Genomic DNA, 24,070 nt, shown 5'->3' on the forward strand with positions numbered 1-24,070 from the left:
CCAAAATAATTATTATGGAGCTTAAAGTTCACAATCAATTTTAATTTATTTTTAAGTAAGTAAAGAGAAATAAAACAAAAGTTAAGTTACTAATTTTATTTTCCGGTTCCGGTGTCTTTTCTTTGTAAAACCTACTGAAAAAACCCACTCATTGCTTACTTTAGTTTTTCAGTTTGTTTGCCCTTAAAAAGCGTGCAATACCTGTAATAAGATATAAGTTTTATAAAAACCAAATTAGTGGACGTTACAACGTAGAATATTATTTAATTACAACAGTAAGTAATTAAACATTGATGCTAGCAATACTTTATTAATTTAGTAGTATTTGCAACATTTCATTTGCAATTGCATCTTTATCTTTATAATAATATGTGCGAAATGTGGACTGTGTTGTGTACTGTAAATATAGTATTTTAAAGTCAAATCCAATATTCATTCCAAACTTACAAAATTTGATGAGGTTCTTGGACAATTTCTGTTATATACTCTGCGGGGTTGCGGGTTGCATTGCATAGCAATAGCATTTTCACTAACATATAATTATATTCAATGCACTGCACATGCGTACAACTTTAATTTTTGGTGGTATTTACTTTTGTTAACCAAAGTTATTTATCAGTGAACGAATTTACAGTAAAATTGTGACAGTGTATAATTTATAAACAGTTCATAGTATTATCGCAAAAATAGTAAATAATAGTAAAAATAGCTAATGTTTACTATTGTTGAGAACAATAATGGGCTTTGATATCAAAAGATTTCAAGGTGACGTTGATGAAGAACTTATTTGCCCTATTTGCTCAGGAGTTTTAGAAGATCCGTTGCAGGTGTGGTTTATTTCTAGACTTTTCTTTAAATATAAGTGGGTGTATTGGTTTTATAAAAGAGTGTTTTAGGCGCCAGCCTGTGAGCATGCATTTTGTCGTGCGTGTATTACTGAATGGATAAGTCGGCAGCCCACTTGTCCTGTGGATCGTCAGGCGGTCACCGCGAGCCAGTTGAGACCTGTTCCAAGAATACTACGCAATTTATTATCCAGGTTGGTGTGATTTCGCAACTTTTGTTATGTGATCATTGCAACATTGAAACCAGGTTATGTTTTGATTGATTTTATTTGTAAAAAACTCATGATTTCAATTAATTACTTCATGTTTCAAGTAGAATTCAAAATGTTTGAAAGGTAAACCTATGACTACTTTTGAATAGGTTTCTTTTTTGTACATATTGACTATAATATAATATGTATTATACCTACCTACTTAAAATAGTATTTAAATTTTAAAATATCAATATAAAATTCTGATTTTATTATATTTTAAATGTAATTTAAACAATATACTATAGGGTAAACTAACTGGTATTTGGCATAAATATTTGTAATCATCATTTATTGACAGGCTATGTCAATATTTATGTATACATGAAGTACATAACATGACATGGCTGAATATGCAACTGTTGCAGTGAGTTTTCAATGTAAAACATTTGTATATAAACATAATCTGATTGGACTAGATAAAAATTCCAATTCAGTTATTACAACATATAATTGACTTTAAATTATTAATTTTATTTACAAGAACCTGTATATTTTACAGAACTGCAAGAGGATAGTTTTTTTTTTAATATATCTTTTATAGCATTTAGCCTAAAGTAAAATTTTTAGAACTGAAAACATTTTCAAGACATCCTATCAAAGTTGTAAAACAATCTAAACAATGAATAAGGAATGCATTTACTACAAGTTTACAAACATTTTTATCTACATAGATTTATTTGTTGTTTCAGACTTTGTACAAGCTGTGACAATGCCCCTCACGGCTGCAATGCAGTTTTGAAACTGGACTCCTTAGCTTCACATCTTGTTGATTGTTAGTATTCTTTTACATTTTTATACCATTAATCATTTCAACCATGTTATAAACACTATTTGCTTATTCAAATAATATTGTTTACTTTATTTGTGTAAATATTTTTAATATAATATTATGCAATGTCAATGATAACACTATTACAATTGAAGACTTCAACTTAACAAATACAATATGTCTTATGATTTATGCCAAAATGCATTAATTGCCAATCAATTCATTTATACATAATTAAATTAAATGTTACTATTTTATCAAATATCAAAAAATAATTTAATAGACTTTCAAAGTATGTGACATTTTGGTGCTTATAAAGTTTCAGTCTTAATATATATATAATTATTAATGTACATTGACTATATGTTTGAAAAGCAAAGCCATTACAATAGTGTTAAAACATTGTTGTTTGTTTTTTGAACAAGGAAGACAATGATATGTTTTGATAGTCCAAACCCCACAGTTAACGAAACAATTAAAATCCAGGTGAATTTAATCCAAAAAGACTAATGCCATGCGAAGCGGGTTGTGGTCTTGTTATACCTAAAGATGAGCTGGCGGAGCACAACTGTGTTAGAGAGTTGAGGGTACTGATTGCGTCGCAGCAAGGCAAGCTTACAGACTACCAGCAGGAGCTTACAGAACAGAGACTCATAATTAATGAACATAAAAGAGAGTTAGCATTGCTAAAGGTTAGTTAATAGCATTGATTTTTTACTAGTATTTAATACAATTAAATAATATATATAAATAAAAACACTATGATAGTGATTTATTGTGAAGAAATACAATAAAATATTAGTGTTGTAGTACTGATCAAATATTATTACCTTTTAAGTTACATTTATGTATTCCAGAGATACAGATGATAAAATCGAAGTGTCAAAAAAATCCTTTTCATTTCTATTCAAAACATGACTTTCCTTGTAGTTTGACGCATGTTTTGTGGTTATATGTGACTCGCTTCTGCCCGCGACTCCGTCCGCGCGGATTAAAAAAAAACTCAAAAGCATATAAGCTCTTCCAGACTATGTTATACATCTGTGCCAAATTTCATCAAGATCTTTTGAGCCGTTTCAGAAATACCTTCAAACAAATATCCATCCATCCATCTAAATATTAGCATTTATAATATTAGTAAGATTAAACTTATTACTAACATGATTACAATAGTCACTTTTTTCTATCATTATGTAAGTTTCGCTTGACCAGGTGACAATATTTGTAAAAACAAATTACATTAATGATCATTGATACACTATTACAATACGATTGTGAGATGACATGACCTTCATAATAGTAACCAAGGTGACGTGATCTCTTGAAGTGTGAGTGAATTGTGGACGTTATGTGGTAGGAGTTCATGCGCGCGATGCGTGTGTCGAACCCGGCGATGCGCGCGCTGGCGGACCAGATGGAGCGCGAGGAGGTGGTGCGCTGGGCGAGTTCACTGGCACGCGCACGCGTCACGCGCTGGGGTGGTATGATATCGACACCTGATGACGTCCTGCAGGTGGTAATACACTTACTTTTACCAGTCGATTTAGTGGCAATACACATCATTTTACCAATCCATAAATTTTTCTACCACACCCAGAGTCAGCTATTAGTCAGTAAAGGAGATCATTAGGGTAGACATACTAAATGTATATTTAAGTGGTCACATTTAGTGCAGACTAAGCTGAACCACTTATTGACTTGAATGAGATAGTTTAATGTTTCCCCCCCCCGCTTTGTTTTCTTATTTCTATTTCTCAATTTGTTTCATTTTTCACAATTCCACAAGTGTTACAATTTCATGCTTATTTTTTTTTCTGACATAATATTTACACTTATACTTTACTCAGAAAGACTACTACAAAACAGACTATTAAAGAAAGACCTACAATGAAGTCTTAAGTTCCAATTTCGGGATATTTCATGTTGACCATTAATGTTATTTAGTTGTATAAAGTTTTATAAAAAAATTGTTGAGAAGTAATGTTACCATATTTATTATTATTGATTCCAATGTCATTACTGAAATGAAGCAAAGTTGTAACAATAAAATTAAATAACTCTTATTGACTGTACTTTTTAAGGTCACATTTTTGAACTACAATAATTATACAGTTTCAAAATTATAATAAATATGTATATAATTCTATATACAAAAAAGAATTGCAATAAGGAATTAAATGTGAATTAAAACATGTATGATTGTTTTTTTTTTTTTGTAGATAATTAATACTATTTAATTTTTGGTATATTTGCAGATGATGATTAAGAGAAGTTTATCAGAGTCCGGCTGCCCCTCTCATATAATAGATGATCTAATGGAGAACTGCCATGAACGGAGATGGCCGCCCGGACTCTCCTCTTTAGAAACTAGACAAAATAATAGAAGGTAAATGATATATTAAATATGGATTGGAGAAAAGAGAAGTGAAATCTACACAACACATAATTTACAATTTATCAATGTTCACAGTATAAATACTTTCAAAGATTCTTATTTGATTCTTATTTCAGATTATATGAGAAATATGTGTGCAAAAGAGTACCAGGTAAGCAGGCGGTGCTCGTGCTGCAGTGTGACAATACTCACGTCGACGAGCACATGATGGTCGAGCCTGGACTCGTCATGATATTTGCCCACGGCATTGAATAATCCGACAAATAGTGACAAAATGAACTGGAGGTTGGATCGTTCCAAATGTGAAATATAAAAATTATTGTTAATACATAAGCCATTTACAACACTGTCAATATATTTAATTTATGTTTCTTGTACAATTTTACATTCGTTAGTGTACATACTATGTTTGAAATTTGCACTTACAACCTAAACTGCGTGCATAATTCCAGATAAACGGAAGATAATACAAGAAACCACTGCAATATCTACAACTTGATCAACATAGTGTGTACTAACTCTCCTTTTTTTATAATGTTTGGAAATATTTCTGTGATTTGGTACTATTAGATAAATGTCTATGGTTCATATCCATATTAAAAGTAAATTACTGCTCTTTTGAATAAACAATTGTAAGTTTCAGGGTGACGTAAATGTGGCATGATATTGTATAATAATGTTTACAGTATACAGTAGATTACTTCTGTGGGTTATTACTGCAGTGGTACTTGTCCTTGCCCTGTTTTCTCAAAAATAATTCTAGGGATGCAATATGTGTCACTTCAGTCAAAATATAGTTAAATTAAGTTTAATTGATTATTTGTGTTAGTTTCTTTAAATTTGCTTAGACTAACATTCCTAAAATTTTGTATACATAAACCACAAATGCAAGTGTTTACTGAATTTAAGCAATATTAGAGGTGCAAAATAAGTTACAATAAAGTCATTTAGTTCCAAGTGTGTATCTTGTTAGGGTTGCGATAGTTGTGTGAATTTGCAGGAAGCATTAATGAAAACTTTGCTTAGTCAATGCTTATAATAATTAGGTCTAGTTAAGATAAACTATTTGTATTATTCTATTAAAGGAGGTAACGTTTCGGAAATGTGAATAATTTATTTTGGTTTTAAATTGAACAGAAACATGGTGACTACATTTAAATGCGATGAAAACAAAAGAAGTGTAAATGTTTTAGTGTAATAGCATTTTCGTATTTTTACTTATGTGATATTTACTCGAGGTTTTTCTCGTTTATAAATTTCGAATTGTCAAAAAAATAATATATTTTAGCTCAATTTGGATAATAAAAATTGTTTTTAATGACCTTGTTTTAATTGTAATCATACCCTAAAATCCTGTAAGTTGTTGGATGCGAAAGGCGGAGGACCGCGTACTGTGGAAGGCATTGGGAAAGGCCTATGCCCAGCAGTGGGCAGATAAAGGCTGATGATGATGCCCTAAAATCTGAATAGTTTCGTTAATCTGTATTTAATTTTACCGTCTATTAGAGTGGATCCCATTTTTAATTCACCTTTAACTCAAGAAAGGTGAATTAAAAATGGGATTATCACAGATTTCTAAATTAAAATGAAAAAAATATGAAATTTAAATGAAAATGTAAACTTAATGAAAATATTGATGAATTTTTAATTGCTTTGGTCTGGATCGTCTGGATACGTTTTTGAGTGGACTTAAGTTTAAAAATAAAAAACGTCAAATAAACATCAGAGTTGACGTTACTAATGTCACATTACATTAGATGTCATGTCAGTAGGTTTTTGCCTGTCATCGTGTATGTTGCAGTATTTAAATTATTTATGCTATTTTTGACGAAATTTCTTTGTTAAATGCTTAAAAATGTCTGAAATGGAAGTTACAGAAGCCGGCAGTGATTGCTCAAATGATCTTCGTAAGTATTACAAAAATAATTGACTTTAGATGAAATAATTGATATTTCTTTTATAATTGTCACCAATTTCGGCTGCTTGTTTTCCTTACAGTTCTTCTTGATCGCGTATTCTTGAGACTTGGAAATGTGGACACCGATGAACAACTGGAGAGTTGTCTCAATAGATTCCTCCCTCCTGTTATCTTGAAGTTATCATCACCTCATGAACAAGTTAGTGTGCTCTATATTGCTTTAGTTGAGTTGCTTATGTTATTATTTTTTTAACTATGAATTAGATTTTCGATTACATATAATCATAATTTTTATACACTTATTCAGATATAGCAATAGTAATCTTCAATTACATATTTATTATCAAAAGAAATATTAGTCTTGAGGTTTATTTAAACTAAGATCAAGTATTATGCCATTGATTTTATACGCTTTATTGCTAATACTTTGAGGTACTGCTAAGAAGTAAGTTAAACTATATATTTTAGGTTCGCACAAAAGTAATGGAGTTATTGGTGCATGTGAACAAGCGAGTAAAATGTCGTGCTGATGTTCAGCTGCCTGTTCAGACCTTGCTGCAGTTGTACAAAGATCCTGCTGCTAATAGTTTTATTATTGTAAGTATTTGAAAGTTGCAAAGTGTTGCTGCAAGTGTTTGTTAAGAATTCATCAGGTAGCATCCTTTGTAGATAAGTCATATCAATGAATATTCTATTTTATTTAATTTAGTTACAAAATTATATGTTCAGTTTAGCTTTATCTGTCTTAGGTGACTTTTAATTATTAATATTGTAAGAACTATAAATGCACGATTTTTAAAATGTATATAAACAAATATTAGTTAAAGTTGTCATCTGATCAATTGGTTTAATCTACAATGCTTTTGTAATTTCTTTTAGAATTTTTCTAAAATATACATAACAATGGGTTTCCCAAGACTGCCTCGGGAACAGCAACTTATTTTGACACCTTCACTGCTTGAGGCCATAGAGAACAAACCTCAACCTCATCAAGATGGGTATGTTGTTAATTTATTATTCTCAATTCATTCTTTTAGTAACATAACTAAGTAACTAGGGTGCTGCATCAACTGAACGATGGCTTTGACCTGTGAAATTAAGAGTGGTTTCACCCTTTGCCTAGACAAAGACTTGAAGCTTGTGCTTTCCAACTCTACCTGCATTTGCATCTTAGAATTATGGATAATAGTTGTCATATTTAAAAAAAAAATTAGAAAAAGTTACTCAAATTATGCTAGTTATAAATTAACCTGTTACTTTTTCTTTCAGGATTTTAATGCTTGTGATGCCTCTCCTAGGTGATATAAAAGAAACAGATCTGAATTTAAAAGAAAAGCCTAAAGTGTCATCTCTCATACTGAAGTTTGCATTGGACATTTTGCTGTTACCTTACAGGTGCATAAATTTATTATAACTCAAAGTAACATATATATACCTCTTATGTGTGTCAGTTATTATTGAAATATATTTGCCAGGGCTCTACCGAATGCGGGAGAGAGTGAGTTCCAAGTACCTCCAGGAATGAGTATGAAGACATACAAAAGGATAGTGGGTAATAACCAATTAAATCCCAACCAATTAGAAGAGGTGAGTACAGTTAACACATTTTGGTATTTGAATTATAATCTATATATATAAAAGAAAGTCGTGTTAGTTACACTATTTATAACTCAAGATCGACTGAATCGATTTGACTGAAAATTGGTGGGCAAGTAGCTTAGAACCAGGAAATGGACATAGCATAATTTTTACCCCGTTTTCTATTTTTTATTCCGCGCAGACGGAGTCGCGGGTAAAAGCTAGTTTTTATTAAAAATGAAACCAATTGCATAATTTCTTAATGTAATGTGCTAATTACTTTATTTGTAGATGAAACTCTCAATAGTGAATTTTATAAGCAAGGATATCTTCAACATGAACGATATTCTGCTGACACTGATCGTGGCGGCCGCGGACTCTCGCTTCAGTGTTGCCAATCACGCCAACAGCCCACTTATTAGAGTCAACAGGTAACACCATGTTCTAAACTTTATAAGGACACATATTTAATTAAATCTCTAATGTACATTCAAAAATATCACTGCATCTATGCATATAATGCTGTACGCCAATTTTTACAGTTCTATGTCTTACTTCTTACTTATATTAAAAATGCGAGTGTTTAGATGGATGGATGTGTGTTTGAAGGTATCTGCAGAACTTCTCAATGGATCTTGATGTAATTTGGCACAGATGTAGAACATAGTATGGAAGAACACATAGGCTATTACGTTTTTTTTTAATTCCACGCGGACGGAGTCGTGGGCGACAGCTAGTATATTAATAAAATTAGAGTGTCTGCGTTTAATATCGAAAAAAGTTTTTTAATAGGTTCTTGTATTGTAAAATTATATAAAGTCACTTTCCCGCGTTATCATACGCCGTTGTTTGTTATACTTGTTTACAGTTCTGTGGACTGGTCGCAGCCGGCAGTTGTAGGTCCTCTATACTCGCTGTACCTCGGCACTTGGGGTGGTATGAAAGTGCCACCAGATGATCGTAAGGTATGTAAATATATTACGAATTAAATATAGTGATATGTGAAGTTTGTATTTGTTGTTTGTTATATAGATAGGCTAACAATTGTCTATAATTTTAGGTTCCCGCTTGCACCAGACTACGATTGAAATTAATTCAATATTTAAATAAAGCAACCGGACCCGCTATAATGTTCCCGCATTGTGTTCAGGTAAAATCTTTTAAATGTTTCAATTCCATACTAATGTTATATACTAAATGTAAAATCTTATATTTAAAAAATCTCGTTCCACAATGTTACTTACCATACACTTCTGAAACGGTTTAACCGATTTTTTATGAAATTTTATATGAATTCAGTAGGTTTGAGAATCGGCTACTATATATTTTTCATACCCTTATTAAGTCTTCTTTAACTGCGCGCGGAGTCGCGGGTGACAGCTAGTTGTGTTACTAATACGAATGTTTGGAGAGATGGATGGATGGATGTTTGTATGAAGATATCTCCAGAACGGCTCAACGGATCTCGATGAAATTTGACATAAATATAGGCTCCATCAATAAACTCTTTCAAAAACAGACTTTATAAACAAGATATCTTCAAACTATTTGATACACGCATCAACTAGTTAGCTGCCAGTGTGTAAACAAATAATAATAATAAAAATAATAATATAATATATAAATAAAAAATAAAAAATATATAAATAAAAAATAAAATAATAATAATAGTCTGGATGACCTCATATAGGTTACTTATTATGTTTTTTTTTAATTCTGCGCGGACGGAGTTGCGGGCGTCAGCTAGTAAATAAAAAAGTTACCTTTTTTCAGGTCGTATTTTCATCATTATTTGATCCAAATACAAACTCACGTCTCAGGAATTTGTCCTTGATGTTTTTATTGAATGTTATTAACAAGTAAGTAAACAAAAAAGGATTAAGAAATCACAATATAAAAAATATATCGTACATTATAGATGTTAATAAAGGCATTATTTCCTTTTAGCGGTGATTCAGAGCAGTTAAAGAAAGTGGGTACAGTGTTCTTGCATGGTTTGCTGAAATTGATAAGATCAGATGAGTACGCTGACCATCATTCTAAAGCTTATATGTGCTTAGGTGAGTTTAAACATAAATTTATTGTCAATAGTTGTTTGTCTGTTTGTTTTCTTGACTTTGGAAAATCAAATAAGATGATTTTTATACACTAATCTAGGGTTTCTGAGACCAAAATCCATGTTTGAAACATATTGTTATCTTTGTTTTGTCAAAGATAAAGATATGTTTTACATAGAAATATTAGTCTCAGAAACCTATGGTTAATTAAGCATTGAAATCATTTTAATCCATCGACACAGCCCTTGAAATTATGGGAAAATATTTACTAGTAGAAATGAATGTGTAAAACTAGTATTATATTTCAGGTCGTTTGGCAATGAAATGCCCGGAGAGTATAAACAGACAGTTCACATTGTTGGAGGAGTTGGTGAAGAAGATTCCGGAAGCTGTGCCCGAGATGAAGACCGCGCTGCGTGATGCATTACTCGATATGTCCATCGCCTATACAATGCATACACCAGGTGAAATTATAATCATATTATATATATTCATTAAATTGGAGTGTCTGTATGAGATGAGATGAGATGGAAAAACCAATTTTGAAAATTTTTGTCTTTATGTCTGTCTGCAAGTTGTTTGTTCCTTGTAAACATATTATAATACCCAAATAACTATAAGCAATTATAAAACGAGAAATTTAAAAAATAATTACATTTAAAAAAGTTTTCATTAACACGATTCTAAGCGTTTCCACGGCATTTGTTTATGTTGAAAATTTGGTCAGTTTCATGTATATAGACAAAGCACCTTTTTTAAAATCTATATTCTGTTTAGAATGTAAAGATGAAGCAATGGATACGTCAGCGGCGGGCACCAGCAATGACATGGACGTAGATGAAGCGTCGGAGAGCAAGAAGCCCCGCCCCAACCCTTACGATGAGCCGCAAGCCTTAGCGCTCTACGCTTTGCTTGACCAGTGAGTGTTACTGTTCCCATTGTTGTAACACTTGTGTGAAAACATATTGCCAACCCTTTGATAAAACAGAGACATGTTTCCATTATGCATACCTGTATTTTACTGGGTCACTACTTGTGTTAGTGCCTGATGTTATCTTGAATATGTTTGAATATGTACGAGGGGAGGTCCAAAAGTTCGCGGAATGAAAGGGTTGTCAATGAAATATAACAATAAATTTATTTTTCCTTTTCAATATAATCACCCTTAAGTCTAATACATTTATTCGATCTATGAATTAATTTTTCTAAACCATCGAAAAAATATTTTTTGTCTTTGGCCTCAAAATGGGCCGAAATTGCCTCCTTCACTTCATTATCGTCGGAAAATTTCCTTCCCCTTAGCTCTTTTTTTAAATTTGGAAATAAATAAAAATCGCTAGGAGCCAGGTCTGGACTGTAGGGTGGGTGAACAAGTGGTTCGAACCCATGTGTGTGCAGAGCAGCCATGGCAACTCGGCTCTTGTGAACCGGCGCGTTGTCTTGCAAAAGCAACACACCCTTGGCCAATTTTCCTCGACGTTTTTCTTTAATTGACTCCTTTAACTTTTCTAATATGAGTGCGTAGTATTCTCCGGTTATAGTGGTACCTTTTTCTTTATAATCAATGAGTAATATTCCCTTACAATCCCAAAAAACAGTGGCCATCAACTTTCCCGCCGATTCTGACACCTTGAATTTTTTGGGAGGTGGTGTACCCTTTTTGTGCCATTGCATGGACTCCTGTTTGGACTCAGGTTCAAAGTGATGAACCCATGTTTCATCTCCAGTAACAATCCGCTCCAAAATCTGCACGGGCTCGTCTCCACACAACTCCAAAAAGTGCTTAGACGCGTCGACGCGCTGCTGTTTTTGAAGCGGCGTGAGCATTCTCGGCACCCATCTTGCACTGACTTTTGTCATGCCCAGGTGGTCGTGCAGGATACGCAAAATAGTTGTATCTGATACTCCAACAAATGCAGATAATTGTTTCTTCTTCAAACGTGTGTCTTCGAGTACAAGTTTTTCGACTTTTTCGACGATGTCTGATGTGGTGGCGTCAGCTGGCCGCCCAGAGCGAGAGTCGTCTTCAATTGAATCTCGACCATGTTTAAAAAGACCATGCCACTTATAAACCATTGTTTTACCAGGGCACTGATCTCCATAAACGGCTTCCATTTCATTTAAAATGGTTTTAACGTTTTTTCCTTGCTTGGTAAGGAATTTTATCACAGCGCGATGTTCAATTTTCTCCATAGTTGCAGTTTGCTTCCGGATTGACTTGTTCAGCAGGCGAGTACTCGTAAACGAATGGCACTATAGGGTTGAAATGTTATATATATACTAATTATGAGTGCCCAATTAGTATGACACTAAGCGAGCTACCCTATCCCCACTCCATCCCCTCCATTCCGCGAACTTTTGGACCTCCCCTCGTATGAATATATTTAGACAATATATATGAAGACCATTTAGATTGATTTTTAACTGAAAAAAAAATCCTGAATTTTGAATTCTGAACTAACATTGCGTTGCAGCTGCAGTGACTAGTTGCTCTAGTACTATGAGATAACGCCATTTTCGTGTTAATTGTTTTTAATAGCTACATGCACAATGAGGATCCTATGATCCGTTACATCGCCATGCGGTACTCCTCCGTGGTGTTCCCGCAGGACTACGTACCCTCGCGGTACCTGCTGCTGCTCGCCAGCGGAGATAGGTAAACTTTTATATAAGAAATCCAAGGAGGTAACAACCTTCTTAGTGTAATAACCAGCAGATTATTAATTATTTGCTCATTTTTTTATTTTCTCGCTTTCTGTCTTAGCAAAAAGTTACGTAAATTTTGTTTCGTTTTGAATTAATAGTTGATTTATTTCTTAATTTTGAAACAGTCAGGACGACATTGTAACCGAATCACAAAAATGTCTATACGGCACGTCACGTTCGAGCGAGATAGAAGATGTAGTGAACAATGTGAGTAAGAAAGAGACGGCTGTTGTCAACTTAGATGAGGGCACAGCTCGGAAAGACAACGATTCAATAGCCGAGTTAAAAACTCCAAGTTTCAAAGACGTGGTGAATTACGTTTGGGAACAGATACAAAAGAGAAAGAAAGGCTCAAATTCGAAGCACAGATATGTTATTGGTAACCATTTGCTGCAGTTTCATCCAAAAACTTATCAGGAAGTGAGTAGACTTTTTTTGTATAATTGATTATTATTGTGACCTTTAAAAGCCTAAAATTTTTAACTCATCGTAAAGAGTAAGATATCTTTCAACTCGTGTTCTTCTTCGGAGTGTTTTAGCTGCCAGTTAAATGTGTATACTTATTTGAAAAAAAATTAACGCATGTCTATTAAATTGTTTGACAGATATTAAGGTATATGAGAATGTGTTTGAACCGTGACGCAAAGTTAAAGGACTGCTCAAATCATCCCAACAGTAATTCACCTCTGCTCGCTAAATACTTCCGAGAGAACTTACTGGAAACAGAAGTACTTGAACGTTATCTGACTATGATTACATCATTACTTAACGCATGTCCAGGTAATATTGTTTTGGATGAAAAAGTATGCATAAAATATCATCAAAAGACATTTGACTACCAACATTTAAAAAAAAACATGAGTCACTGTAAAAAAATATAACTTTTTTTCAGAATTGATGCCCCTAACATGCTTTTTAGACATTGTTGGGTGTGTGCCAGAAATAATTGCTTCAAAATATGTGTCTCTGCTACCATTCCTTATGAATCTCTTCACAACTAGCACGAAAGAGGACATACGGGACATTGCCGCGGTCATTTATGCGATTATTACAGCAAATACAAGCAATAAATCTGCAATAGACAAGGAAATTAAGGAATTTGTGGCACAAAGTCGCGGTAACAAAGGTTTAGAAGCTCAGTGCGGTTATATTTCGGCGTTCAGTCATCTTTGTGAACGTTGTATAGCGCTGTCAAAGCGCGGCAAATTTGGCGGGAAAGGATTCAATCCGTCAAACTGGGAGCCGTATCAAGATGGCGCTTTATGTTTGGGTAAGTTTTTTAATGCAGTTTTTTTATAATTATTGTATTATTGCAAGGGCAAATTTTTTAATTGACCTGTATTTAATCAATTTTGAATTTTATTTTATACATTAAATATACAAAGAAGTGATGGTTATTTATTTTCTGTTGGAATCTTTTTTAATCTGTGCAATTTTTTTTCTTATTGAATTATTCATTTTATTTTATAGTGTGGCCAGTAATTAAAATAAATCTTTCTAGGTAATTTCCTCGCAAGTCCTCAGACATTACTAGTCAGTACATCAGTTAGTTCAGTATCATTGTTAGTAAGATGCAGCGCTTTGCCTTTACCGAATATGAATGCTAAACAAGAAGCTATCCTACAGACAGACAATCCATTCAATGTTAATAACAAAGACGTAATTACTGATGATATAGTAACTAAGTATACGGTCGCTGAACGACTGTTCAGAATTGTGGGGAATCCAACGTTACCTTCCAAAGTAAAAGAAAGAGCGTTGTATACGTTAGGTCTGATGTGTTGTGGAGAAAGGTTGACGTTCGCGAAACAGATCGTCAAAGGATTCCTGCAAATGGCTAAAGATGTATGTATTTTTAAATTGTCTTAACTCTTCTTTTGTGTTAATGATTACTATTTTTAAAAATTAATAATTAGTCGTAAAATTGAAAATAACTTGAGAATAGAGGGTGTATTTTTTAATAGTTTGCTTTTTATAGTTTTATTTTGTTGATAATTTGTTTTAGAGTAAGGAATTCGAAATTCATTTACAAATCGGAGAGTCACTAGTGCTTTGTGTGGAAGGAGTTAATTCTAATGAAAATAGAGATTTCTGGACTGAGTTACCTAGAGAGGTGAGTTTTAATTCAATTTATAATGTTTTGTACTCTAATTATTTGACATAGTCTATTTATTTAATGTTCTTTGTGTTATACAGGGTGATGCAAAGATAAGAGATTTAGAGGCTTTAAAAGAGAACGATGAATTACTTCAATGGTTATTACAAGAGTTGTTTAAGATCGGCAAACATCCTCATCCACATTCAAGACAGGTATGGGATTTTTCTAGATTAATTTTTACTCAGATTAAAGCTTAAACTAAGGGTCTGGAGAATTGTTTTTACACCTTTTTAATAACGAGTCTTTGTTTAAATTTCAAGGCGACTAGTATTTGGTTGTTGGCGTTATTGAAGAACTGTTCCGACAGAGAGCCTATACGAAAAAGTTTGCAGCTCTTACAAAATGTTTTTATGGATTACCTTTCAGAGAATAGCGGTAAGTATCTGAATTAACTTTCTTAGCCTTAAATAATATTAGTATTTAAAAATTTCATAACCGTTCCTATAAAATAAATCTAATTATTGAATAAAGTTCTGAATTTAAAGCGATAATGCACCAGTGAAAGAATGGCGCAAATACTTCTATATTATTCTAATCGTTTATTAGAGACGTCTACAATTATTAATAAGATATGTCTTTATTTATAATTTCCTATTAAAGGTATTTTTATTATATATTTTATATATTACTTATGTATAACAGATATAGTACAAGACGTAGCCAGTAAAGGTCTCAGTCTTGTATATCAGAATTCTGATGAAAGTCGTAAGCAAGCGCTAGTGGGTGAGATCATTGAGCAGCTGACCAGCGGGAAGAGATCCGTGGCGCAAGTCACTGATGATACTAAGATATTTGAGGAGGGACAGCTAGGGAAGGCTCCCACTGGGTTGGTTCTTACATAAACTTACTATTTTACTAATGGATGGATGGATGTGTGAATGTTATCCCGTAACTCCAAAATGGTTGATCGCATCAAGATGGAATTTGGAATATCGGTGGTTTACAGCCTGGAATAGTGCATAGGCTACTAATTATTTTTTTTAATTCCACCGAGATGTAGTCGTGGGTGGCTTTTCCTTTTACTTTTTGAAGTCTGTTAAAATGAATTTATGTCTCACAATTAATTATATCGTTGAATTATTTGATTTATATGTAATATTTAAATACAGGGGCAACCTCTCAACGTACAAGGAGTTATGCTCTCTAGCATCAGACCTGAACCAGCCTGACTTATTGTACAAGTTTATGCATCTCGCGCATCACAACTCCGTTTGGAACTCAAAGAAAGGTAATATTGTTTGTTTCTGAACAAGATCAAAACTTTTTAAAAACAATCCTACTAATATGCGAATGTTTGGATGGATGGATACTTGTTTGAAGGTATCTCCAGAACGGCTCAACAAATCTCGATGAAATTAATTCAGGAGTCGTGGGCGACAGCTAATTTATAATGAAATAATTAAAATTTGAAATTATACGAGCATTCCAAATTCACTTCGTGTCATCTTATTAATATTACAAAGTTACATGTTGCTATGAAAAAAAAAATTGTTAAGCTGCGCGTACATGCGCATGTAGAAAGTGACTTTTTTAAACTAAATTTAGTCCTACATTTCGAACAATGTACACGTTTGAAATTGTACACAGAATTTTAAATACATACTGTTAGAAGAAAACTTTTTTTTTGTGTAGGCGCAGCGTTCGGTTTCCACTCGATAGCGCTGCAGGCGGGGGCCCAGCTGTCGGAGCACCTGCCCAAGATAGTGCCTCGTCTCTACCGCTACCGCTTCGACCCCACACCCCGCATACAGAACTCTATGGCCAGCATCTGGCACGCCATAGTGCCCAACACGCAACACACCGTCAGTCACTCACTATACTTAGATACTAACGCCTCAGTAACTCTCACACGAACACTCCTTGAAAGATTCCAATATTGACTTCCTTAAGGGCCGATTTACATTATTCCAGTTCTAAAGTCGAAATTACTGTTGGATTGCAAGTGAAAAAAAGTAACGAATTTGGATATATTTCATTCCGGTGTGTGTTAAAATTTTCCAATTGTACTCCAGCATTGATTACGGTCACTGGACTGGAATAATGTAAACCGGACTAAACATGAAACGTATTGTGGCGATATAAAATAAAGGAAAATTCTATTTGTAGACAATTTGTGTAGGGTCTTTTATGGTTCAGATTTTAGTTGGCGACTAAAATGGTTTGTTTTCTATGGCCCAGGTTCAAAAATACCATAAAGAGATATTGGATGATCTCGTGGCAAATCTGACGTCGAACCAGTGGCGGGTGAGGATGTCTTGCTGCAACGCTTTGTCTGATCTGTTGAGGTAAGTAAAAAAACGCGACCTAGAACTCCGTAGGAAATGAAAGACAATCCATTTTGGTTCCAGAAACAGTCCTTTTTACACTTAAACGATGGTGAAATTTTATATCCTTCCAAATTAGGGTTAGTCTCAACGTGTGTGTTCTGTTGTCAGAGGTGCGAAGAGCCTGCACGAGTCGCTGGAGCAGCTGCCCACGATCTGGTCGCAGCTGTTCCGGGTTATGGATGACGTGCACGAGGGCACACGACTCGCCGCCACCTCCACCGCTAATGTACTCTCTAAGGTAATACTTACAATAATATAGTCAAAAAAGAATATCTGAACTATAGAGAGAAGCGCTAATATAATATAAAACCTACTTAGACATAGAAAACGATATAAAAGAAAAAATGACATGACAGCTACAGTACAAAGAGCTTGTGTTATTTTTTGACGTTGACAGGAGGGCGCTAGTGTGCTGTCAACTTTGACTGTATAGAGCCTTTTCAAAATTACATGTAACAAGGGTTTGTTCGTATGTGTGTAGCTGTGCGTGCAGGCGTGTGACGCAGCGCAGGGTAAGGACGGCAAGCGTGTGGTAAACGCCATCTTGCCCGTGCTGCTGGACAACGGCATCACTAACCTCGTAAAAGAAGTCAGGAGTGTCAGGTGGACTTGAAAATATATATTTTAAATTCAATTGTATATTTTATTTTGCTTAAAAAAGAAATGTACGCTATAAAATTCTTCTGAACCACTAGAAACAGATTTGCAAGTGACTCTTAGTGACGTGTAAGTGATTTAATGAACTACTAAACTTTTTAGATGACCAACAATTCTATTCATAGGGACTTTTAGATCTAGACTTAGGTCGCTTTTTGAGTTAGGAATGTGAACAAGTTTGGTGTCCTCAGCCTGGCGACGGTGTCCCGGCTGGTGACGTCATGCGGGGAGCAGGTGTCCGGGTTCGTGTCGCGTCTGGTGCCTGCACTGCTGTGTGCTGCGGGAGAGCTGGAGTCTGCGCGTCTGTCGCATCTCAGCACAGTGCTGGCAGACACCAGCACCCGAGAGGTTCTAGATGATCTGCGCGCTAATGCCACCAAGCATCATTATACCACCGATACTGTTGTCAAGGTCTGTCTTACTGGTTCGCTATCTGATATCACAATGTAGGCTATGTATGGAGCGGCCACCTTGATTCGCTAAAACAGCGAAGCAATCAACGCCCACAGATATCCGAATAAACAGAGAAGAGACACAGAAAGATGATATTTTCTTTTCCTATGCGTCCCCTTCTCCATCGTATCCATTTCCTCTTTCCATCCTTTTCTTTTAGAGGCAGGAAGGAGAAGATCACTAATATTAGGCCTCCAGCACGGTTGTGTTTCGGGTTTGAAACCCCATGTGTTATTGCTTAATTTTTGTTTGTTGTTTCTTGTATTTGTAAAAGATGTCGCTGAGAAATCATTTCAAAACTGATAGCTTTTATAATTAAAGTTAATTTTCAGTGCATGCCGTACATCACGATAGACAGTATGAAGGAGATGCTCCCCAAGATCTTGGAGCTGATGAAGTCCCCGCAGCTGGGCACGAAGGTTGCGTGTGCGCACTTCATAGTGCTGTCTGCGCACTATCTGCGCACAGACCTCGAGCCGGTCGCCGGCAAACTCATGACACATCTACTTAATGGTGCCTTCGACAGGAATCAAACTGTTAGGAAGAACTATGCGGAGGCGTTAGGACAAGTTTCTGCTTTCGCGAAGGTAAGATTATTCTTTAAAGATTTATTTATCAATAAAAAAATAAGAGAAAACGTGAGTCGACAGTTCGAATAGAGTTAGGAGATGATAAAAATGTTACATGTCGTGAAATTTAATAAAACTAAGTTCCAACTAAACTAACAACCAATAAATTTTCACCAGCGGAATATCAAATGCAAAGAAAGTCGGAGAAAGAGAGTTTCTAATACTTATTTGTATTATCTACATATTTTGCTATTTACCTGTACTAATGAAGATATATTTGTGTGTTCAGAACCAGTCGATAGAGAAGTTGATGAAGAAACTGATAAACTTGTACGAGACTAAAGAGGACGAGGTGTCGCGGTCTGCTGTGGCTCTGATGCTGCGAGCTGTCGCCAAGGCTAAGGCGGATCATCTCAAGGACAATGAGGAAATACTCGCACCGGTCGTCTTCCTAGCCATGCACGCGCCGAAAGACGAAGGTAACTATGATGTTGCCAACCGATGATATAGACTAGGGAGGGAGGGGGGAAGCTACTATTAATACCAATAATCATATTTAATAGAAAAGTTTAAATACTGGAATCCATTATTTATTTAACACTAGCTTTTACCCGCGACGCCGTCCGCGAGGAATAAAAAATAGAAAACGGGGTAAAAATCCTATATCCGTTTCCTGGTTCTAAGCTACCTGCCCACCAATTTTCAGTTAAATCGATTCAGCCGATCTTGAGTTATAAATAGTGTAACTAACACGACTTTCTTTTATATATATATAGATAGATATATATAGAAATAAAATTATCGTGTCACAGTTTTCGTTGCCATAGTCCTCCGAAACGGCTTGACCGATTGTTATGATATTTTATATTCATATTCAGTAGGTCTGAGAATCGACCAACATCTATTTTTCATTTTGTTTTTTATCTGCGCGCGGACGGTGTCGCGGGCGACAGCTAGTATGTATATAGATTACTCTGACGTAGTTATAAGAAATGTTATAATTGATGTTATTGTGTGGTATATCAGAGTCGAGTACTGTGGAGATGTTCGAGGAGTTGTGGAGCGAGCTGAGTCCTGCTCGTGAGAGCGGTATGCGCCGGCACCTGCCTGCACTACGAGCACATCTCGAGGACGCACTCGCAGCCACCAGCTGGACCAAGAAAATACAGGTCACACATCACTATATCTCTCTTCCTCTCATCCTAACTCATACATCACTGTCTCCTTTATTCTTACACTGAGTTTGGACTAACGTGATTTGACACTTTAAGTTATACAGCAATATATGTAAAAGTATCACTGCTTACCAACTATATTTACTCTTTAAGTATATAAAGTCACTACATTAAGTGAACCAACTGACAATAACTTTTGATAAGTCACGTGATTGTCCCGTGTCCGTTCTCCATACATTTTATGAAGTTCGTTATGGAATAGCTTCAGAACGAATGTATTTTGTCTAGAGAGGCTGGTCTTATAAATTTATCAACTCTCTATTTCTATTTTTCTTGATTGTGACTGTCGTTTAAATACAAATATACTTTATTGTGCACTATCATAGAGTTGTAAAACTGAAAATACATTAGGATTTTCAAAAAAGGCGGTCTTATCGCAAACCTTTGTGTAGAAATTAAGCTAAGTAAACCAAATCGGTGTCCACACGAACAGTGACAAGAAATAAAAATAAAAACATTAGAAATATTAATGAAAATTGAGTAAAACAATCCAATATTTCAGCTCTTTGTAACTTTTTCTTTTAAAATACTTTTTACAGGATACATAATTGATTTAACAACAGTTCTGTTCCTAGCCTTTTTAATAAAGATAATTGACGGGAAAGAAGATGGAAAGTAGTAGCAAATTTTATATTTTCCATTATTTCCAGGGTGCGACCGCTATAAAGACGTTATGCGCGGAGGTGTCTTGTGGTTTGGGTACTCAGCGGGAACCTCTGCTGCGAGCTGCGCTGGCTGCAGCTCATGGCAAGACATTCGATGGCAAACATCATCTTCTCGATGCACTCGCTGATCTATGCACGTTAGTTTCTATTTAAAAGTAAATCTTACTAATATTATACTTGCGAATGTTTGGATGGATGGATGTTTGAAGGTATCTCAGGAAGGGCTGTATGGTTAACATAAGATTTAAATTTGTTCTTTATATCAAGAAAGTAGTCAGGGATAAACCACCTTAAAAATAAATGACAATAATCTTTATCTCACTATTATAAATGCGAAAGCTTGGATGGATGGATGGATGTTTATATCCGGAATGGTTGAACGGATGTTGAAATTTGGCACAGTTGTAGAACATAGTATGGAAGAACACATAGGCTATTAATTAAGTTTTTTCTTAATTCAGCAAGTACGGAGTCGCGGGCGAAAACTAGTAATACACTAATTTTATATCTCTTGACGTAATTGGTGAATAAAACCTCTTCGAAATTGACATACGTAAAACAAAATTTCAAGAAATATAATCTATATTGATGTTTAATTTTTTTTTTCGTAAAATATTTATGTATTCTTTTTTTTTTTTAGGGTAAAAGAGGGTGAGAGTCCATTAAATCCGACATTAGCCAGCGAGTGTGTGAACGCGCTGTTGTTGGAGTGCCGCAAACCGGACCCGGTACACAAGCGGCGTGCGCTGGCGGCTCTCGGGCGCGCGCTCTCCGCCACACACTGCGATGTCTTCCAACATGTTTATGAAATCGTTAAAGTCATATTGTCTAAGGTAATCGGTCACATATAGTGTTAAAAAAAACTTCTACACATAAAGATTTGTATTTCATATCCAATTGACAGGCGTATCAACGTTCGAGAACATTAATTTCCGCACACTATATGTATATACAAAAGAAAATCTCGTTAGTTAATTGAAGGCCGAAAATTAGTGACGAGTTAGCTTAAAACCAGGAGATAGACATAGGTTCCTTTTTTATCCCATGTCTTTTTTTTTTAATTCCGCGCGGACGGAATCGCGGGCAAAAGTTAGTTAAGGATAAATTTGTACCAATAATATGCTCTAGTGATGCTTGCTAAGGTCACTCTTCTGTGGGTCGGAAAATCAAATACTTAAGTGTACATGGATCCATACATACGTATTAAGCATTCGATTTGTTCTTATTGAAAACTAGCTCTTACCCGCGACTCCGTCCGCGCGGAATAAAAAAAATGCATACAAGATAAAAAAAGTTCCTATGTCCATCTCCTAGTTCTAAGCTACCTCCCCATTAATTTTCAGCTAAATCAGTTCGACCGATCTTGAGTTATAAATATTGTAACTAACACGACTTTCTTTTATATATATATATATATATATATATATATATATATATAGAATATATATAGAATATAGAAACTATATATATCTATATATATAAATTAGGGTAGATATATATAGATATAAAAGCGGTTTTAAATTGTTTTTACTATGGTCAGGACGAGTCGTCAATGGACAAGGATTCTGATGATGAGGACAACGAGGGAGCTCGACGACGCGCGGAGCAGCTCACCGCGCTCAAGGAGGCCGCCTACGAGCTGCTCGGCAATGCCTGGCCCAAAGACCCACAAACACAAGGTACAGAACTATTTATCTTCATTCACTGACCACTATAACCCAATAGATAGGCTACAAGCCAAATACTTTGTGCCTCAACAGGCGCATTTAAGTTGAAATGAAGCGAAAATAAAAATATTTTTAATAAATTGAGCAGTCTCTATGATTCATCATCACAGCTCACTATACGTCCCCACTGAGGAGCTCGGAGTCTACCCTAAGTTAGAGGTGACTAGGTCATAGTCAACTACAGCTCAGTGCGGGTTGACTTCTCAGATATGTGCAGGTTGTATCAATGTTTTCCTTCACTATAAGAACGTCCGTACAACGTACATGGCGGGATTCGTACCCAGGACCTGCAGTTTGCAAGTCAAGTGCTTAACCCCTGAGCCACCGACGCTCTATTGTCTACATCTTTAATTTTTATTATTACAGACAAATATCAGGAGGAATTCTTCGAGCACTGTGCTCAATGTTACGCAAGTTCCACACGGTCTACACAACTGGCCGTGTTACGGTCAATGGCCAGTGTACTGCCGCGTCTCAACGTGTTGCGAGGCCGCGGACAACCGATGGAAACTGATAATGACAATGCCATCATTGCCAATGCCACCACTGACACAGATCGCGACAAAGCTATCACCAATATTACCAAGCATGCAGCTAAAGTTGTTGATTATACACTAAGTATGTATTATTCGTTTCGATTGTAGTTTTACATTTAGTCTCCATTGCTTTCAGCAATGGCAACTTAAATTGAAAAATATTTTGTTTTCTCTAATGAAGATAATCAAATTAATAAAAAAAAAAATTTTGTACATATGTTAAGGCAATGGAAATTCGGTGAAAATTTTAAATAAATGTTAATTATTACAGAGAACAGTAACCAAGTGAGACATCGAAAGGACGCTCTTAATATCTTAGAGATTTTAATAAAACAGTTAACAGGTAAGGAATAGTTGAAAATAGTAAATTTAAAGTTTAAATTCTTTTATATTTATTGTTAAATTTCACTTTTTTTTCTAGAACTAAACAAAACGGAAGAATTAAATGTTCTAAAAGAGATCTACCAGACGTACGCACCTGATCTAGCAAAGGATTCTTCGCACGAGTTAAGAACCAAAGTGGAAAGTATTAAATCTTACATTAATAAGTAATGTTACCATTTTTAATGTCAAAGTGTAATTAAATGTAATGAATGAAGTGTAATAAATGATTTTTTATCATCTCAAATATTAATCTTACTGTTATTCGCGTCTTTGTCACAGTGAAAAAAAAAACATCTGATACGCATACACAAGCTCCAGTTACAAGTAAAGAAAGTAGGGTTTTTATTTAAAAAAAAAAAACAATTTTTAATATATCACATAAAAATTTAATGCAACCGCATCACATAAATCTATGGAATGAAACAAAAATAACGTCAACAATAAAACATGATCGATTTAAATATGCAAATAAAATATAGTAAATATTAGCGGCTGAAGCAACAAACAAGCTCCTATACTATAACTTGACAAGAATGGACGAGCGAAAAATCTTCGCTAAATACAATATTCTCTTACATACTAAAATACCACTATACAGGTGGCTAAAAATTCATGGATCAAAAGAATTATTGCAATACAAATTATAATCAATGGTAAAAAAACCCTTAATAAGGTCCGTAAAATATTTTCTGGGTTCCCATCCCCCATTTTCACTTGATCCTTGACTTTATGGACATCCTGTATATGAGCTCCGACAGCTGTGAAATAATAGTGATTAAACTGTTGATTAAATATATATTTTAATGAATGAAATATACAAAAGCTGTCAAAGATTAA

The 24,070-nt window shown here is 34.8% G+C and overlaps 2 protein-coding genes across 3 annotated transcripts; both read left to right on the forward strand.

Moving 5' to 3' along the window:
- The first annotated feature begins 333 nt into the window (after nucleotides 1-333).
- On the forward strand, nucleotides 334-5,451 carry LOC106714813 (E3 ubiquitin-protein ligase NRDP1). 2 transcript variants are annotated; one of them, XM_014507927.2, is made up of 7 exons: nucleotides 334-827; nucleotides 897-1,039; nucleotides 1,789-1,871; nucleotides 2,355-2,560; nucleotides 3,226-3,384; nucleotides 4,124-4,254; nucleotides 4,380-5,451. In XM_014507927.2, exons 1-7 carry the CDS (start codon nucleotides 738-740, stop codon nucleotides 4,516-4,518), a joined length of 951 nt encoding a protein of 316 aa, XP_014363413.1. In that variant the 5' UTR covers nucleotides 334-737; the 3' UTR covers nucleotides 4,519-5,451. The 2 variants fall into 2 exon arrangements, with proteins under 2 accessions (XP_014363413.1, XP_014363414.1); XM_014507928.2 differs by having other exon boundaries at nucleotides 3,226-3,381.
- A 578-nt stretch (nucleotides 5,452-6,029) lies between these two features.
- Nucleotides 6,030-23,444, forward strand: LOC106715011 (proteasome adapter and scaffold protein ECM29). Its single transcript, XM_045678276.1, has 37 exons — nucleotides 6,030-6,170; nucleotides 6,262-6,380; nucleotides 6,650-6,778; nucleotides 7,061-7,179; nucleotides 7,451-7,576; nucleotides 7,657-7,768; nucleotides 8,051-8,190; nucleotides 8,628-8,724; nucleotides 8,820-8,909; nucleotides 9,533-9,618; nucleotides 9,707-9,819; nucleotides 10,125-10,280; nucleotides 10,594-10,735; nucleotides 12,356-12,472; nucleotides 12,648-12,942; nucleotides 13,128-13,302; nucleotides 13,415-13,792; nucleotides 14,024-14,367; nucleotides 14,528-14,635; nucleotides 14,719-14,832; nucleotides 14,941-15,055; nucleotides 15,323-15,506; nucleotides 15,790-15,908; nucleotides 16,313-16,482; nucleotides 16,859-16,965; nucleotides 17,116-17,245; nucleotides 17,489-17,610; nucleotides 17,856-18,075; nucleotides 18,450-18,704; nucleotides 18,976-19,165; nucleotides 19,713-19,855; nucleotides 20,572-20,723; nucleotides 21,227-21,419; nucleotides 22,127-22,265; nucleotides 22,680-22,931; nucleotides 23,121-23,192; nucleotides 23,271-23,444. Exons 1-37 carry the CDS (start codon nucleotides 6,119-6,121, stop codon nucleotides 23,399-23,401), a joined length of 5,706 nt encoding a protein of 1,901 aa, XP_045534232.1. The 5' UTR covers nucleotides 6,030-6,118; the 3' UTR covers nucleotides 23,402-23,444.
- Nucleotides 23,445-24,070: the final 626 nt, after the last annotated feature.

The sequence above is a fragment of the Papilio machaon genome, chromosome 6 (genome assembly GCF_912999745.1).
Source record: "Papilio machaon chromosome 6, ilPapMach1.1, whole genome shotgun sequence".
Taxonomy (NCBI): Eukaryota; Metazoa; Arthropoda; class Insecta; order Lepidoptera; family Papilionidae; genus Papilio; species Papilio machaon.